General features: G+C 35.3%; 1 protein-coding gene across 1 annotated transcript; it reads right to left on the bottom strand.

Moving 5' to 3' along the window:
* Positions 1-16,027: 16,027 nt before the first annotated feature.
* LOC131681403 (uncharacterized) lies at positions 16,028-16,832 on the bottom strand. Its single transcript, XM_058962163.1, has 2 exons — positions 16,738-16,832; positions 16,028-16,665 (listed from the first exon to the last, which is right to left on the bottom strand). Exons 1-2 carry the CDS (start codon positions 16,738-16,740, stop codon positions 16,279-16,281), a joined length of 390 nt encoding a protein of 129 aa, XP_058818146.1. The 5' UTR covers positions 16,741-16,832; the 3' UTR covers positions 16,028-16,278.
* Between the last annotated feature and the right edge of the window lie 2,281 nt (positions 16,833-19,113).

Here is a 19,113-nt window from a genome sequence, read left to right on the forward strand (position 1 = left end):
ATCGACTGATATTCTTCTTTTAGAGTTTTGAAAAGGTTTAAATGGATAATCTGGTGGCAAAGCTGAACACAATTTTTCTTACGCATACTACCAAGCCTTGAGGTAACTTGAGCCTTAAAACAGCAATGAACCAACAATCATTAAATTTTACTCAAATGCATCCAGGCCGACCCATTCAAATATTTGACATCCCTCTGATGGTCACTCGAGCACTTGAAATCAGTGCAACCGAAAAGAATGTAAAGGCTGGATTCCGTGCAACTGGTATTTGGCCAGTAGAACCAGACATTTTTCAAGATATTAACTTCATGCCCAGCCTAACAACAGATCGACCATTAGAAGAAGTTGAAGTGGAAGCTGAAGAGGAACAAGAAGACATTGTTCCATTTAATCCATCACTTGCCGCTTCAACACCAGCAACATCAACATACAGTTTCAATGAGACGTTAGAGTCTATTCGTCCCTTTCCGCGCGCTCCACCACGTAGCCAAGGGCCAAGACGTGGTCGCAAGCCTGGGCGGACATCCATTTTAACATCAGATGAAACAATTACTGAAGTTGCGCAGGCTGAGCAAAATAGAAAAAATAAAGCGAAAAGGGCAAAGACGGATGCCCCAAAAAAGCCAGAAAAACAACAAAGGTACCCAAACCATCAACATCACAGCCAACCAGACGTTCAACTCGAACCAAGAAAACGCCAGCAAGCTATTTCAGCAGCGAATCAGAGAACTCTGATTAATTATTTCGCCAGATTTTTTTTTTTTGAATTTCATTATCTTTTATTAGCATTCAATATCATGATTAATTATTTGGCTACTTAAATGTTTTTTTTGAATTCCATTATCTTTGAATACCATTCAATAACATAACATTAATTGATTTATCATTGAAAAAGGATTAAATTTTGGTTATATCTGGACAAAGCCAACCAAAAACATAGGCGGTCGGGTTTACCCCACCATTTTTGAATACAGCAAAAATGAGCTTTTTCGTAAAACGCTTGTTTCACAAAGTTTTCTTAAAGTATGAATAAAATTCTATATTTAGAAAGTTGCGCAGAAGCCTAACCTTTAATTTGGTATATATAATGACTGGATTCGATGTAAAATGAGCATTTTACAGCCAAAACCATTTACTAGGTCGGAATTGCCCCACCTTACCCTAAGGTTTAAAGGATTAAACATTAAAACTTTAAAATTCAAAGATTTTAAAGTTCCATTTCTTCTCAAAATTTAAAAATCGGAAATATAAAAATTTGAGAATCCAAGAATTTTGAAATTTAATAAATTGAAAATCACTAAGAAAAATATTCATAAATTCAAAACAAAAAAATTAAATGTTCATAAATTTCATTTTAAAGCATTATACTTTCAAAATTATAGACTTTGAAATCTGTAAAGTTTTAAAACTTTAGCGTTTTTGAATTTTAAAGCTTAGAAATTTAAAGTAATACTTAGCGAATAGTTGAAACAACGAGAAAAGCGGAATCGAAGAAACAATCTCAGTTTATAGTATTTTTTGTCGAGCTTCTACACTTGTATTGTCGTCGATCAAAAAAAGGTACATCGCACACTAACTTAAACCTATTTTCAATTTGAACGATTCTTTACTAATATTAAAATCAAACAAATGATAGACACTGTTGAAGAGTTGACAGCAAACATCCAAAGGATTGTACTGCGTGCAATGTGTGGAGCGTAAGAAAAAATCAATTCTTCGGAAAGATCTTCCAGGAACGTTGAGGGAATTGATGAGGGTACAGCGATCTTCATATGGAGGAAGCTGGAAACGATTTTGCCAGGGTAACAAACGAAATACAAACCTGATAAAGTTCTTCTGTACCCGTTCGATACGATTAATATGTATGGTGTGATAAGGAGCCCAAAAAGTATCGCCATATTCTGGAATACTGCGTACCAGTGTAATGCATAGTGTTTCGTTTGATGAGTCCAACTCGTGAAATTTTTGAATATTCACACTCATTTTGTTTCTGTCACTCCAGTCAATGATCCTATCGACGTCCATTTGCAATGCACAACAGTCTATCATACACACAGAAAAAAAAAATATTGGTAAAAGGAAGAATGTTCCGCTCTTAGCAAAAAACAACCAACGCCAACTATTAGGATGAAAGTAAAAATTTTAAATTAGTCAAGAATAATAATCAAAGTAAAAGTTTTCTTTTTAAGCAAATGAAGAATAGTAATCAAAACAAAAGTTTTATTTTTAAACTAAGAGTATGCGTTGGTTGTTTTTTTGCTAAGAGTGAAAAACTCTTATTTTTATCAATATTTTTTTTCTGTGTAGTTGTTATGACACGGTAAATTTTCAGATCATCAGCATACATGACTTTAGAAGACGATAATTCACTGCAGAGGTTGTTCACAATGAGCACAAATAGAAGAGGTCCGAGATGACTCCCTTGAGGAACGCCAGATGAAATGTGGAAAGGATCCGAGAGTATAGATCCAAGTTGCACCGAAGCGCTACGGTTCGTAAGGTACTAGAAGATCCAATTAGTCAGCCAGTCCGGCAGTCTAGTCCGCCTTAGCTTTTCCACAGCAAGCTGATGAGGAACACGGTCGAAAATAATCAACACTTAATGTATTTTTATTGAGTTCTCAATGGTTGCTGAAACTATTTCGCTGAAGTTCAGCAACCAAAATTTACTTTGCCGTTTCAAAATCAATTGTTTACTCGTTCCGGAAATTTCCTAGCTGAGTTAAGTGAGTAGGGGGACATGGGAGACTTGACCAAGCGCAGAATTCTATTATTGGCTATGACGAAGTCTATCAGGTTCCAAATTTTTTTCAAAAAATGTTCTATGCTTTGTAATTTTAAAAGGCAATTTTAAAAGTTTGGAATAAAAAATCCTTTTCTTATAGAAAATATTCCGTAATTGATAAATTTAAGTTAAATTATGTATTTTTTCAAATTTTGCATAGACATATCTACTCGACTAATAATTACATTCAAAGTACTTATATCACATCTTATTCCTTCTAGTGAATCGATTTTACATTAATCGGAACATTGGAATTATTATTACTAAAATTTTCACGACATCGAACGTAAGAACCAATGCTGGGGAGACTTGGTGGACAATAATCTGAAGAAGGATACCAAATTTCTGATATTTATTACGCTGTGGTATCTACTGTTAATGTTAATCACGTCACACAAAAATCCCACCTAAAATACCAGTCTATATAATTTAGTATTAGTAGTCCAAATTAGCAGTAGGGGAACATGGGGAGACTTGACCAAGCGCAAAATTCTATTTTCAGCTATGGCGTCTCCTATTCTATTCTTAATTTTTTTTCAAAAATATTTGTATACTTGTTTCGATCCCTTAAGGTAATTTTGAAAGTTTGGAGTAAAAAATCCTTTCCTTGCAGAAAATATTACGTGATTAATAAATTTGCATTAAATGATGTAATTTTTTATCAAACTTTGTATGGACATATCTACTCGACTACTAATTACTATTAAAGGACTAATATACCATCTTAATCCTTGTGAAACAGTGAAATGATTTTACATAAACTGGAACATTGGAATAGTTATTACTAGAATTCGCATGAAATTGAACGCAATAACTAATGTTGGGGAGACTTTACCAAGATTTTATGGGGAGACTTGACCAAGTGGCGATCAGCTGAAGAAAGATACAAAATTCCTAATATTTATTATGCTTTGGTACCTACTGTTAATGTTAATCACGCCATAAAAAAAATCCCACCCCAAACATGTCTTTATATTTTAAAATTTGTAAGCAAAGTTAGCAATAGTGGGACTGATTTCGTGACGTATGAACATGCAATGCAAGCAGTACAGTTAATCCTTAAAAAGAAATGCATTTAAAAAAATCAAAATTGATCAAATGCAACTCTTTTATATTTTTTACTGCTACCTAAGGATCTCGACAATAGGGAAAAAATAATTACAGTATGTTTTATGTCATTATTTTTTGTTATGATTTTTCAAAATTCTCTTGGTCAAGTCTCCCCACGCCTTGGTCAAGTCTCCCCGTAATGGGGAGACTTGACCAGAAAAAACGATCACAGAAAAACTTTTGTAACTTTTCAAAAATTAAATTAAAAATTCTGCAAAAAATCATGAAGACGCGCAATAACTTTGCGCATTATATCTGGATGATTTTTGGGGGATTGAAGGCTTTTTTAGAGATTTATGCAGTTTTAGCTGAAAACCTGGTCAAGTCTCCCCATGTTCCCCTAATATGGATAATTTCGTAACGTGTGAACATGCAATGTAAGCAGTTCAGATAATCCTTAAAATGAAATACATTTAAAAATCGAAATTTATAAAACGCAACCCTTTTATATTTTTTACTCTTACCTGAGGATCTGGACAATATGGAAAAAAGGATTACACTATGTTTTATGTCTATATTTTTGTCCTGGTTTTTCAATTTTTGCTTGGTCAAGTTTCCCCAGGCCTTGGTCAAGTCCCCCCGCTGTTGACCAGAGAAAACGTTCACCGAAAAACTTTTATATCTTTTGCAAAAAAAAATTAAAAAATTCTGCAAAAAATCATGAGCACGCACATTACCTTTCTACATCATATCTCAATGAGTTTTGAAGGATTGAAAACTTTTTAGAGAGTTATGCAGCTTTAGCTGAAAACCTGGTCAAGTCTCCCCATGTTCCCCTATATGCCAAAGTCGGTTACATCCCTGTACGCCAATGATTGCATAATTTAATTTATTGAAATAATATTATGTTCGTATTGTGATTAAACATACAATTTAAAATTGTAAAATTAAGGCCGCCACTCTATTTCAAATTGCGGAAAATCCACAAGATTGCGGAAAAATCCGCAACTATGGCAACGCTGCTCGGTTCGGATACGTGGATCCAAACCATAGGTCTTGCTTCCCGTACATGACGGGAAGGACTGTTCATGTTTTATGCAGTCGCTACCTTGCTGTTAACGTCCGTGATAGAAAAGAAATTTCAATTTAACACCAGCCGAAATACCCCACCACTATTCCGAGTCGTTTTTTCTGACTGTGATTTGAAGCTAGCCGAGTGTGAGCCGATCTTCAAATACGGAATGTGTCGTGTAGAGAAAATCGAATCTCGTCTTTGTCCACATAGTGTTCACTTCACTTGATGCGCAATACAGTGACAAGCGAAGTGCTACACACTTCCAGACAATCCGACGCGATAATATTTATTGAATAAGAATTGATGAAACATGAGTGCGACGCAGAAAAGATTTGAATGTGTTGGTATTGCCGTTTGAAGAATTTTTTGTTGTGATCGTTTTAGCATGAAACGTCTTGCTATTAGAGCATTTTTTTCTTATTACCGTAAAGGTATTACGGCTGAGTTTTGGGTGTGATAACTAAAAATATAAAATTGTTCTATAAATTGCAAAGTTATTGCCGCGTTGACCTGAAAAATTTTCATTTCATTCATATAGAAACAATCATTGAAATTATGTCAATTTATGCTTTGCAAGATTTGAAATAACTTCGAAGTGTGGTCACGACACCCCTGTTATGTCATATACATTACTAACCCATCTTTTCCATTTTGCATTCGTCCTAATAAGGACGGTTTGTAGATAACTATGTTGATACAAGACGAGAATCTTTTGAAACAATTCAAACCTTGCCGACGATTGTTTTTACTGCGTACATACATATGATCTTTCCCCGTTCGCAGCTCACACCGAATGAGCACGCTTTGCATTAAGGCGTTCCTATTTATTGACTTTTCAATGCAGATGGAAGGCCATCCTTTTGTGCGATAAATGAAAATATTTTCATCATTCGTTTTGGTGTAGCTTTCGATTAGTGGCAGAGTTACCACATTCACTGATTTTCTTGGAAGGATTTGCAAAAACCTTCGGGTTTGTAGATTAATTTAAGAAATATTTTCTTATATAATTATTTTTAATTATACAAATTAATAAAAGGAACTTCCTAATAAAATTCTTTTTCCATTATATATTCATCCCAAGGATGGTTTGCATACAACTATGACACAAATCCATCTACAAATAACAGCGCTAATGGAAAATAAGCACCACTAATTCTTTACAAGTATTTTGATAGTCCTGAAAAGGACTGTTGGCAACTCATAGTTGGAACCTGTGTACATTTTTCGCGACATGTCAAGCCACCTGTACATTCACGCTCTGCTGAAAATGTCTCATGTCTCAAACAGGTTAGCTTCCAAGCCTCGATGGTTGGTCTCGTGACATGTCATGGAATTTAAATGCGTCATCGGTCTTGAGACTGGTCATGAGGATAATTTACCTGTCGCGCGTAAGGCGATACCAGTCACAAAGTTTAGGAACCTGTACAAAGATGAACATTTTGTTATGGTTTGCTAGTTTGACCTGTATCTTATTCTCGATCGTTTAAGAACCGTGCAGTGGCAGATAAACGGAATGGTAGACGCTATATAAATTCAATTATTTTGAACTTTTTCAACTTTTTGATAATAAATGTAGCGAGTTCGAAGGAGTTAAAAATCAATAGTTTTAGACATTTTAAACGCACACTGGGAAGTAAATGCGTCAAAATTGAAAATTTTTCATCTTTTCATAGATAAATATTGTTCGTTATTGCAAGCTACGAGGAGTTGAAAATCAATAGTTTTAGACATTTTAAACGCCCACTGGGAAGTGAATGCGTCAAAATTTGAAAATTTTCATCTCTTCACAGCTAAATATTGTTTGTTATTGCGAGTTAAGAGGTGTTGAAAATCAATAGTTTTAGACATTTTAAACGCACAAGGGGAAGTAAATGCGTCAAAATTGAAAATTTTTCATTGCAAGCTACGAGGAGTTGAAAATCAATTGTTTTAGACATTTTAAACGCACACTGGGAAGTAAATGCGTCAAAATCGAAAAATTTTCAACTCTTCAAAGATAAACATTGTTATTGCGAGTTAAGAGGTGTTGAAAATCAATAGTTTTAGACATTTTAAACGCACATTGGGAAGTAAATGCGTCAAAATCGAAATATTTTCATCTTTTCACCGATAAATATTGTTTGTTATTGCGAGTTACGAGGATTTGAAAATCAATAGCTTTTGACATTTCAACTTTTCACATTACTGCGAGTTACGAGGATTTGAAAATCAATAGTTTTAGACATTTTAAACGCACGCTGGGAAATAAAAATCGTCAAAATCGAAAATTTTTCAACTTTCCACATATAAATATTGCTTGTTATTGCGAGTTACGAGGAGTAGAAAATCAATAGTTTTAGACATTTTAAACGTACACTTGAAAGTAAATGCGTCAAAATCGAAAAAATTTAAACTTTTCACAGATAAATATTGTTTGTTATTGCTAGTTACGTGAAGTTGAAAAACGATAGTTTTGGACTTTTTAGACACACATTAGTAAGTAAATCCGTCAAAATGGAAAATTTTTCAACTTTTCGCTGATTTTTGTTTTGTTTTTTGAGTTACAGTAAGATTCCGTTTTGTCACGTTCCGTTTTTGGCATACTCCCATTTTGGCACACTCCGATTTTGGCAACAAATGGGTTCCGTTTTTGTCAACATTCTTGTTGTACATAATAAATCTTTTAAAAATGTGCAATAGCTATTTTTTGTATCAATTGACATTGCATTTGACTTTATTTCCAAACATGGGAGTCATATTAATCCTCAAAAGCCCAAATCATTTTTTTTAAATTTTGTTAAAATTGTCTTACAGTTTCAATACTTTACTGTGATAATTTTGTGATGTTTTTCGCAATGTTGTTTTAAAAAAGCGTTATGCATTTAAAGGTTAAGGTGAAGATATGCGGAAGCCACGTTGCTAGGCACCGACTCGCTTGTTTACATTAGGAAAAACTGAAATCTGAAGTGAAAATTCAAACGCACAAATGAGAGTTTCCGAACATTTTCCATTGGTCATCTGCACATTGGCAGAAAATTTGAAGTTTTGTTAGTAAACGATTAAAGTTTCGCGAGTGTTTTTGCAGTGGTGTGTGAAAAAAGTGCATTTGAAAAAGTGCAATGAAAACGAGAAGAAGTGTTTCGAAAAGAAACCCCAAGTGAAGAGGGGCGATATTTTCGCAGAAAATAGGAGCTACAGATGGCATTCCGTCAAAAACTCGGATTGATTGTATAGGAAAATATTCTAGCTTCCTTAAGTAGCAGTTTCGTGGCACACCAGCAAGGTTAGTGTGTTGAAAAACGTATTTTTATATTTGCTCATGTCAGATACATGGTTAGGCAGGGGAGAGGGGTGTGTGTGACGCAGCAGCTATGTTGTGGCTTGCATGTATAATGTCCTTAAGTATGTTTCACACTATACGTGTCGTATTTAATGATAACAATAAGTATAGAAATGTTTTGTTTATGTATAATACAAGTGGTAGCAGTGTAACTAGTGTTAGACGGAATCAATTTTTATAGTTGAATGCAGATGAATGCGCTACACCGCATAATACAACGTCACTACAAAACTTGGCACTAAATTTGCAATACATATCGAAAGCCCGTATTTAGGAATACAAAACTGATAGCTCCCAAATAGTTTACGATGTCTTTTTGAAAATGCATTTTCAGATATAGTGCACTTTATATTCGTAAATGTTGAATTTGCAAACCTCCCTAGGTGCCAAAATTTTCTGGTAAAAAGAAATAATAAATTAACACCAAACATGAATTCAGCGACGTAAAATTACACCAATGTGAAGTTTTTATCAAATTCGGATCCCTTTTGAGGTTTTGACCGACTTTTTTATGGAAGGTGATCACTGTGCGAAGACTGAATTTGATAAACATATGAATAAAATTGAATTTTTTTATTTTTTCCTTTCATCTAATTCCATTTCACACATGGTTAAAAATCCTTGAAACATTTTTGAAGTCGTAAATTGAAAATCCAAACTTTAAAAATAAGGTTCAATTTTTGGCACGGTTCCGGTTTTGGCAACAGCGAAAAATAAAATTGTTGCCAAAAACGGAATCCTCCTGTACTAGGATATGAAAATCACTAGTTTTGAATATTTTAAACGCACATGGGGAAGTAAATGCGTCAAAATCGCAAAATTCACTTTTTACAGATGAATGTTGCTTGTTTTTCCTAATAACTTGGAACTGAACGGACTTGAAAATCAAAAGTTTTGAACATTTGAAATGCACAACGGGAAGTAATTTCGACAAAATGGAAATTTAAAAATGCGTTTAAAATTAGAGGTGTGCCCAGCGCCGCCGCGCCGACGGTTGCAGGTAAAAATAGTAAACAACTCGTAATAACAAACAATGTTTATCTGCGAAAATTTGAAAATTTTTCGATTTTGACGCATTTACTTCCCAGTGTGCGTTTAAAATGTCTAAAACTATTGATTTTCAACACCTCTTAACTCGCAATAACAAACAATGTTTATCTGTGAAAAGTTGAATTTTTTTCGATTTTAACGCATTTACTTCCCAGTGTGCGTTTAAAATGTCTAAAACTATTGATTTTCAACACCTCTAAACCGCAATAACAAACAATATTAATTTGTGAAATGTTGAAAGAAATACAATTATCTCATTTTCTATATTTCCAATTATCCGCCAAAATACGGTATCCAATATTTTACCCATTTTCAATACCGGTTCATTGTCGACATGTCACATAATAAGCAAACCTGTTTTTCTATTGTCGCGACCGTTCGCAAACGAACATACATGTCACAGTTCAGTAAATGTACAGCCGCTTGACAAACCAGTTTTGTTTTGAAACATGTACAAATTTTATGACATGTCACGGGGAAAATGTATCGTGTCATAGTACACGCGCTTGTGTCACATGTCGCAAGAATCCGCAACTTGTACATGTCACGAGCAAACATGCGACCAGTCACCAGATGACTGGTCATAACCATGACATTTTCCAGCTATGTTGGCAACATTAGAGACGCGTGAATTTACTTATCTTCTTCGGGCAGCTTTCTTGGCAGGTTTGGCGGCCTTCTTTGGCTTGTTCACTGCAGCCTTCGATGTTTTGGTGGCATTTTTAGTGGCAGTTGCTACCGTCTTTTCAGTGACTGCGTTTCTTAGCCTTTGGCTTTTTGGCCTTCTCACCGCCACCACCTCCACCTCCACCAACGTTTTTCTTCTTCTCTACGGTGGTAGCCGATTTGATTGGTCGTCCGATGCAGCTTCTCACGACCACGCACGTCTGTTATGCACTGCGTCTCACACACGTCTGGCTTTGAGAAAAGCTGCGACACCCCTATTTATAGGTTGTATCATTAATGTTGATTCTCATTTAAAGTAGTTTTTGAACTATTTAAACAAATTTTATATAGCAAACAACGTATCGGTAGCAAGCGTTGAACGTTTTCCCGACGATTTATGAAACAAGATTAGCAATCCGTTTAGTAGAAGAAGAGTTATTAAGGTTCAAAATGTACGTAACGCTTTCGCTAATTTGCACTACTATCGCTTTCTCGCTCGCTCTCGTGCGATCATGAGCCTTTCCTTTCCGTCCGGCTTCTAATGGCATAACCAAAACTAATATGCCGGCTTTCCCCCACCAACTGCTCTCGTCAAGCAACCCAATGCGAGAAATCATAGGAACAAACATGTAGTGGACCTATATTTAAAACTTTTCATTATTTTATTGTTCGGTTGGTGCACCATATTGACGGCTTTGTGCGGGATGGGCTGAAAATTTTCACTTTTCCAAATCGTTTTCGAAAGATTTTTCAAAACACTATTTTTCCGTTGATAATGAATGTCCTACATATTCCCAAATTTAATACAACATTGGTACAAATATTTTCGACAAAATGCCGAAGAAATTGATTAAATCCATTCAGTACAACAAAATATATAAGCGTTCAAAACCTTACATCATTTTTCTTCCGAAATTTCGAAAAGGGGCCCCTATATTGAAAGGTAAATCGTTAGTCGCGACAAAAGTCTCATTTGATCAAAAAAAACCCGTTTTATGGTACCCCGCATTAGCTCGCACGCGTTTTATCGCGTTCACGTTTGCACAGGGATGCCAAGTGATTTTCCAAGAAGTCTTTAATAATTTTCGAAAAAGTCTGGAATTGTCTGGATCGCTCAATTTTTTTTTTTTTTTGAATAGCTTGAGAGGATTGAATCAATTTTCAAATAAATGAATTGAATTTAAGGTTATGAATAATTTGAATTTGAGGTTGCGAGCTTTCAGCATCTTGGTTTACTGAAATTTCCAGCTGATGAAAACCCAACAAAATTTATTCGCTTACAGCGAAATGTTTTTTGCTAGTTTGTGTTTCCAGCTACTCTAAAAATCTTTGTTTTCAAAATCGTAGCTCGAAAAGGTGGTTTAAAATTCAACAATGCATTCTTATAACTCATTTTGTTATTTTTCAAATTGTCTGGATAAATCTGGAAAAAATTTCAAAAATCTGGGTAAGCCAAACATAAATCTGTATGTCTGGACAACGCTTAAAAATCTGGAAGAATCCAGATAAATCTGAAAGTTTGGCACCCCTACGCTTGCAAGCACCGCCCCAGTAAAGTTCAGCTGGAAATGAACTGGAATTCTGGCTGGTTCCAGTTCGTACACGGGCTCCAGTGACACAACCGATTCTAACTAGAATCGGTTGTGTCACTGGAGCCGGAATACGAACTGGAACCAGCCGGAATTCCAGTTCATTTCCGGCTGAGCTTAACTGGGGCATCGCGCATCGCATTGGCTCGCGTCGAGTTGAGCGCCGCATCCACCCCGGTGGCACGGTGATAGTTTCCTGAAACCTCCGTTTGTTGTTGTGGTGGCGTTGCTGTCAACAAATTATTAAGCTACATTCATACTGTTCATACGTATGGCGTACATGCATGCTGAGATACAAATATTTATTAAAGGTTTACAATGTTATTCGAATAAATTGAATTTGTATCGAAACAAAGACTGAGCTAAAATTTTGGTGAAATAAGAAACGAGTGGAAATATGGATTGGAGAAGCAGTATGTGATAAACCTACACTAGAGTTGCGGTGTGATAGGAATCTTCAGGGGTATAGAGTCCAATCTGTAACTGTAATAGGGCCAATTTCTTCACCCTCGCTTAACTTTTAAACCAGGTTCACCAGTACGTTTAAACTTTGCATAACTGCTAAGCGAGAGTGAAGAAACTGGCCCTTAGTGTGTTTAACGATTTGTTTTGATCCATCTACTATAATTTTCTAATAGGTGTAGGAAAACAACTGACCCTAATCAGCCTAATTATTTTTGTAATTGAACCTGAAGGAGTATTTTATGTCTCCGGTTTTAGTTTTACAGGGGCACAGAGCTTTTTAACAACATTATAAATAGAATTTAGGATTTAATTCCAATGTTTCAATTCAGTGACGTAGCCAGAAATTTGGTTTGGAGGGGGTTTTGATGAAAATCGTAAATTTTTTGAAAAAATGCTAAAATTTAATATGAGTTTGATAAATTATTGAAAACTCAAAAACATAAGTAGTCTAACAGATGTCATTCCAGTCTACAAACAAGAAGGATCAACATGGAACAGTTTTCAAACCTCTATAGATTATTTTCTTGTATAATATGTCAATGAAGTCAAAAATTGCGATCTTTTAAAGTGGGATAAATGATCTAAAAAATTTTCAACGTTCAAGATCACCTAATATAATAATCCTTGACTTTGAAGGTTTGACAACTTCGGGAAGTTATCAACATAAAACAGCGCCTGCATTGATATAGAAATTTTAGTGATTAACTCTCATAGAGGTAATTATGGTGAATTAATTTTTCAAAAATATTAAGAGACATGGTGCCTTCAGCAAAGTTTTTGATAATGTCATTTCAAACAATTTTGTTGAAAATATGAAGGCTACATGAATTCAACATATAGGGATTTAAATGGACTGGGCCTGCCATATTTCTTCTTAGTGAAGAAAAATTTAGGTGAAAACTATTTTTTTCTGCGCTACGGATAAAATTGTTTGAAACAATCATTGCGAGTTGAGAATACAAAACCTATAACTAAATTATGGATGGATGGAACTGAAACTTGCGTTTCGACTTCATCTCATCAGAATCCGACCCTAACTTGGTGGGCGGACTAAGCTAGCGCCGAATTGATGCTAGCTCCTGAAAATGGAATCACTCTTTGTGTTTTTGAGTCCTTTTAATATCTGGGAATTATTTGTTTTAAATCCAGTTCCCTTATTTTTTTGTAAGCTTCAAAGGCACCTTGAACGCAATGTGAATTTATTATTTAATTACCGCAGAAGAGATTTATCAAATACAGTAATTTCAGAATAGCTTGTTGTAAAGGTTTTCTACTACTATATTTCGATACTCTGAATATGTGGGATATTTATGTCTTTGACAAAGTTGTTTGAAATAGCACTTTCAAAAGCTTTGCTGGAGACATTAAGTCTCGACCCAAATTTGGTTGAAGAGTAATTCTTGTCTATAATTACTTCTAGGAGGATTAACCGTCAAAATTATTCTATCAGCAGATGAACAGTTTTACGTTTTGAAATTCTTCAATGTTACTTAACATCGAAATTTGGCAGTTTCGAATGAATGTGATCGTGACCGTTAAAAATTTATCGAGCATTAATATTATTTTTCTTTATTAGTCAACCTCACAACTTGCAGTACTAGTACGTAGCACACAAAATTTTAGTACGCCATTCATTGCATCCTGCTAAGAGGCTATTCATATAGTTGATAATACAACAAAAATCCAATACTCATAAAACCGATCCTGACCTGCTAGAGACAAAATTACATCAGCTTTCAACTAGTTTCTGAAATGTTATTCTTGTTGTTAACCATATTGAATTGTTGTCTAAACTCTACACAATCTAAAAAAATACATTTTCAGCAAATGTTGAAATGTATGTAAGTTTTCGGTAAACAAGCTTATCAACCTATTCAAATTTAGACAAACAACAAGCAATCAACCTATTCAAATTTAGATTCCCATTCGAAAAATTGTCTCTAATCCATATTTTGAAGCATCTTTCCAAAAATGAGCTCATAATAATTCAGACAGTTATTTTATTTTACATTGAAGTAATTTGACAACTATGGGATTTTGGCTAAGAGATCAGTTACAAGATCCCTTTCCCATAATTTTCCAAAAGTTCTCATGACGCTTTAAACACAGTTCTCAATGTAGTGATCAGAGAATATTTTTCCAAAAATATTTTGTGGAATATTAAATTAAATTCGTCAGCATCAATTTTTTTTTCAATCCAATTAATTTTGGTTGGGGGGGGGGGGGGTTAACCCTCGAATTCCCCCCTGGCTACGCCACTGTTCAATTGACTCATTAGACAAAAATTAACCTATTTGGTTGAATATCAGTTGTAAAAAAGTATAAAGACATGTTATCAGACAATGGTTTGTTGCTAGCAGATTACAAACAAGTTTGTTGCTGTTAATCGAACCGTAGAAAGTGACGTTGTTGACTAAAAGAATTATTGTCAATTTAATAACACCAACTCTAAACGATATTTAGTAGGTGGAGCCTATTATGTTTGATAATTGTTAGTTGAAAGTAACTCGTTACTAAACTGGATAGCAGTTGCCAGTATTTGTTAGCTATAAGTATCTAATAAAGAACAAAATACTTTCAAACTTGTGAGAAACTTGCCGACACTTTAACAAAACAAATTTGCAACGAGAAGGCGTCATCGATGCATCTGTATTCGTTGTTTTTCTTCTGCCAACGAATCAGCCACATCGATAGGGCTGCCATGATGCTTTTATAAATGTTTGCACCATATTCGAATTGCATATTGGTAGGCGCAATTCAAAACTGTGTCATTTGCCTGGAGTGATCTATCTCATTATTATATTTTCATCCATTTCGGATTTCATTTGAGGGCGCGTTGAAAATATAAACATAAAATTGAAAAATTCACAGTAAATATAGACCCGCCGGTGGAATTATAAGTATAGAAGAGCAAAATATTCGCTTCCAAACGTTCCATTTTACTTTTACAAAATAAAATCTTATTATTCCAACATCGAAAATTTTCCAAATATAATTGAACTCAATTTGAAACTAGGTGGCGAATACCGCGTAATTTCTAGATTATGTTACAAATAGACTCCGCCTTGGGGCTTTTTTGGTGGTGAAACAGTTGAGATCGTGTTCATCGTGGCTGGATTATTACACGTGAGTTGGTTTCATTATTAGTTGTTAATATTTGTTTACTACAAAATATGTTACTTTGGATAGTTTCGTTATTTTGGTGTAATCATTGCGAATCGAAATCAATTTCAATTTTTCGTTACTTGAGATTTTTGCCCCTGTTTGTGCAAAAATTGTATCATTGGTTAAATCTGGGAAGACATTTGCTTGCAGTGCTTGTTTTTCAACAAGTTGTTACGCTACGTGGACGGCCAATAAATTTTAAACACGAAACTTATCAATAAAATAATTCACTATCTCTTCAAATGTCGTTGCTCTGCGATTTTGTTACCAACTGCAGTCATTTTATACGTTTATATGAAGTTAAACAATATTCAGTGAGCATAACGATGAATAAAATAATAAATTGTTTATTAAAAAGTTATTACGCACAAAGACGATGTCGTACAAAACTAGATATGAACATAGCTTAAACGCATTTTCTGACAGCCAATTGAACCAAAGAACCAAAATTTTTGGCTTCAAGACAAATGTATGTAGATGACAGCCGTGTCACCGGGGTGGCCGCATCGCGTTCGGCTCGCACTCTGGCGTCACAGGCGTCCATTTTTCCCATTCCAGTTTTTAAATAACGATTTTGTGCCTCATTTTCACAAACATTTTAAACATCTTTATGTTTGAAATCTTGTTAGTGTATAAGTTACTATAATGGTGAAATACGAACTCAAACCATGTATCCATGGATGGATCGAATTTGTTATTTAAGTTTAAGGTGTGCGGCTTAGGCATAGTTTTCCTAATTGCGAAAGGTAAAAGCACATTCAATCCATCGATACAAAGTTTTCTTTTCAAATTTGGAATTGCCATAAATATAATCCGCAACATTGCATAGATATTCCAACCTGTAGATCGCATAACTAAATAAAACAAATTCACTTTCGTTTACTTTACTGCAATAAATCCTACAAACCTCAATGCATTTTTGGAAAATATTTACTATGTTTCACGTATATTTAAAACTTTCGGTTTTGCCTAAGCTTATGGTGCACACAATACAACTTCCACGCAATATTGCACTCAATATACTAGAAAGCTTCACACGCTTTTGCTCTTCACGGTACAACAGCAGCGCCTCTGGATTTCAAGTGAGCAATAATTTTCCACAAAAACACCCAACTTAAATATTCCTACAGTACTTCAGCAGCCGACGCAGCTTGAGCGGAAGGAACCTTCTTCTGCCGACAAACTTCTCATCCCGTCCGATCGGAAAGAGCGAAAGAAATTCACAGAGTCGGGCTCGACCTTCCGCCGTGTCTTCGATTTTGTCCAGCGACAGCTGCTTTGACCACTCACGAAACGTTTTCGGCACTGGACTGCGGTTGTGCGGAATCAGCATATCCGGCGACGGTGGCGTTTCGTAGATGTCGTGAAACGGAAACTTGGAAAACGATGTCATCAACGGTTCGAAGAAATCGTTCGATTTGATTTCCAGCGCGGGCCACGACACTTTGCTGCCATTCACGAGCACTAGTGTCACGCCGCTGAGCACGAGTGTGAACAGTATCTGGAAGAAAGGCGGGAGAATCGTTACGGGATAGAATTGTCTTCGGGTTGACCTTCGGCGGTGCATACAAACCATTTTTTGTTGTTGTTATTGTTGAAAATTGAACGCTAACCGCGTTTAGGTCAGCAGCTTATTCCTAGGATTACCGGACATGTCTGAGGTTGAATCGTATCCGCACTGGTTGGCGTCGATTGCGATTGAAAAGCGTAATTAGCGTATGTTTGGGGTTCGGGCAGCTGCCGAAAGGTAAACATTCTCGTTCAGCGTGAAACCAGAGCCAAACATTGCTTTCGGCGTAGCCTAACTGTTCAGGTGTATGGGCAGGGGGTTTGTCGTACCGGCACGAAGTGTATGGAAACATTATTACGTGACGGTGAGATAGGAAGCACGCTGTAATGAGTGCCTATAAGAAGCCATGCGATGGGGGGTTGGTTATTTAATGGGTGCGAAGAATGTTGGCAGCGTTGTAATACAAACCATTTTTTAAATTTTTTTTATGAAAGTGTAGAGTCAGTTAAAATATAGAATAGGGAAATTTCTATAGAAATGCCAAAAAACAAGGGATTAGGCCCAATTGGAGCAAACCAGTTTTGGCAAAAGACTCATTGTTGGATTCGATTCAAATATGAAAGATTTGCAGACTGCGAATTATCGAGAACTCAACAAGATATCAATGTTTATGATCAACAAAGATCTTAGTTTGTTGTTTTCATTCCTGATGTCAAACAAATGCAGTCGTTATTCGCCGCTTGGATCACCAGATGTCTCCAACTAACGAATTGAATTCGCTAGTTAGCACAACTGACAAATGTTTAAAGCAGCCCCAAGAGGATGCTAATAGAACAAATGCTTCTGCTCAGATCTCTAACCGTTGTCAGTTTATTTGTCAAAGTGCATTTGACGTGAGATTTTGACATTCGCATGCTTTTTAGTTGTACAACTAGTGGAGGTCCAATTAAAAAGCTATTCAGTCCAAAAGTGTCCAATCAGCAAAGGGACCGTTCATAAACCACGTAGACCGAAATTTGAGAATTTTCAACCCCCCCTCCCCCCTAGTAGACCTGAGTAGACTTTAAACAACCCCTCCCCCCTCCCCCGGCCAAAAGTCTACGTAGACTTTTAATTTTTAATTTAATTTTTTATTCGCAGGAAATGTGAATTTAGCAAGAAGCACATTATAATGTTCAATTAAAAATTGGCGTTCAGATTTATTTCAAGTTTTTTAAATATTAAAGAATGGTTTTTCACATAGTTTTTTGTCTATGATTGATCAAATCAATTAATACCGATTCAAGGTGCTTTCCAACGTTTGTGTAGCGGAATACTTCTTTTCAAGGTTAGTCACTCAAATATATATTGCTATAACTAGCTTAAATTTTGGCCGAAGTGCGACCTACACCAACAATGCAGAATTGCTAAACACTTTTTGAGCCTTACTGGTGCATTCAAAATTGTTAAATTATAAGAAACAATTACAAATTAATACTGTCGATGTGTACTATCATCTAGACTAAAATAATAAACCAAACATGCACACAAATTTAACTTTTCGTGAACAAATTTCAATATTTCTAAGATAATAAGATAATATAAATTGCCTTATTTGATTAACTGAACGAAGCTATTTAAATCTTCCCAAAAATATTTATATTTCTTATGTAATTAATAGCCGTATCACCTTTGAGTATTGTCGAAAAGTATCAAAGTTTAACTCCGAATATTTTCGAAGATAAATATATTTAGTAGAACCGATTTGCACGGAGTTGCATAGGGTCAAGACGTAAAATTTAACGGGTGTTTAAATATTTTGAAATCAGTGTAAATGATTGCAGGAGAAACTGATTAACTCGAGTAAACACTTTGTTGTAGAAATTTAACTACACTGCTGCTTTAACCACCGAAATTAATATATAAAAAATAAAAAAATTAATCTACTTATTGTTAAAAATCGGGTGTTTTGTTGTTACAATGCTTAACTTTGACCATTTTTTAACTTTTTATGGTTCATGCATTTAATGGTCCATGCATGTTTGCTAACTAGTGGTGTCTCAGAAGATTTCACAGTCAAAATCTTCTGTCGAGAGGAATTTTGGGCGATCGTCTTTAGAACTGTCAATTTGTATTATTCTTGCATCAAAACTATATCAAAATATACGCAAGAAACAACAACGTGTGAGGTTGTCCAAAAAAATCGTGGGTTCTGGGTTGAGTGGTCACTTAACGAGTAGTTACCTCAATAGTGTGCTAGCTTTGAAGTTTCTGCATAAATACAGAATAGACCGATATTTTGAATACAACTCTCTTTAAATCCCATTCATAATTAGTAATACGAGAATAACAAAAAAATAAAAATCTACGTAGACTTTTTCAAAAACCCCCCCTCCCCCCTCGTAGACAAACGTAGACTTTTACCAGACCCCCCCGTCCCCCCTATGAGTATACGTGGTT

Source organism: Topomyia yanbarensis, chromosome 2 (assembly GCF_030247195.1).
Source record: "Topomyia yanbarensis strain Yona2022 chromosome 2, ASM3024719v1, whole genome shotgun sequence".
Classification (NCBI taxonomy): Eukaryota; Metazoa; Arthropoda; class Insecta; order Diptera; family Culicidae; genus Topomyia; species Topomyia yanbarensis.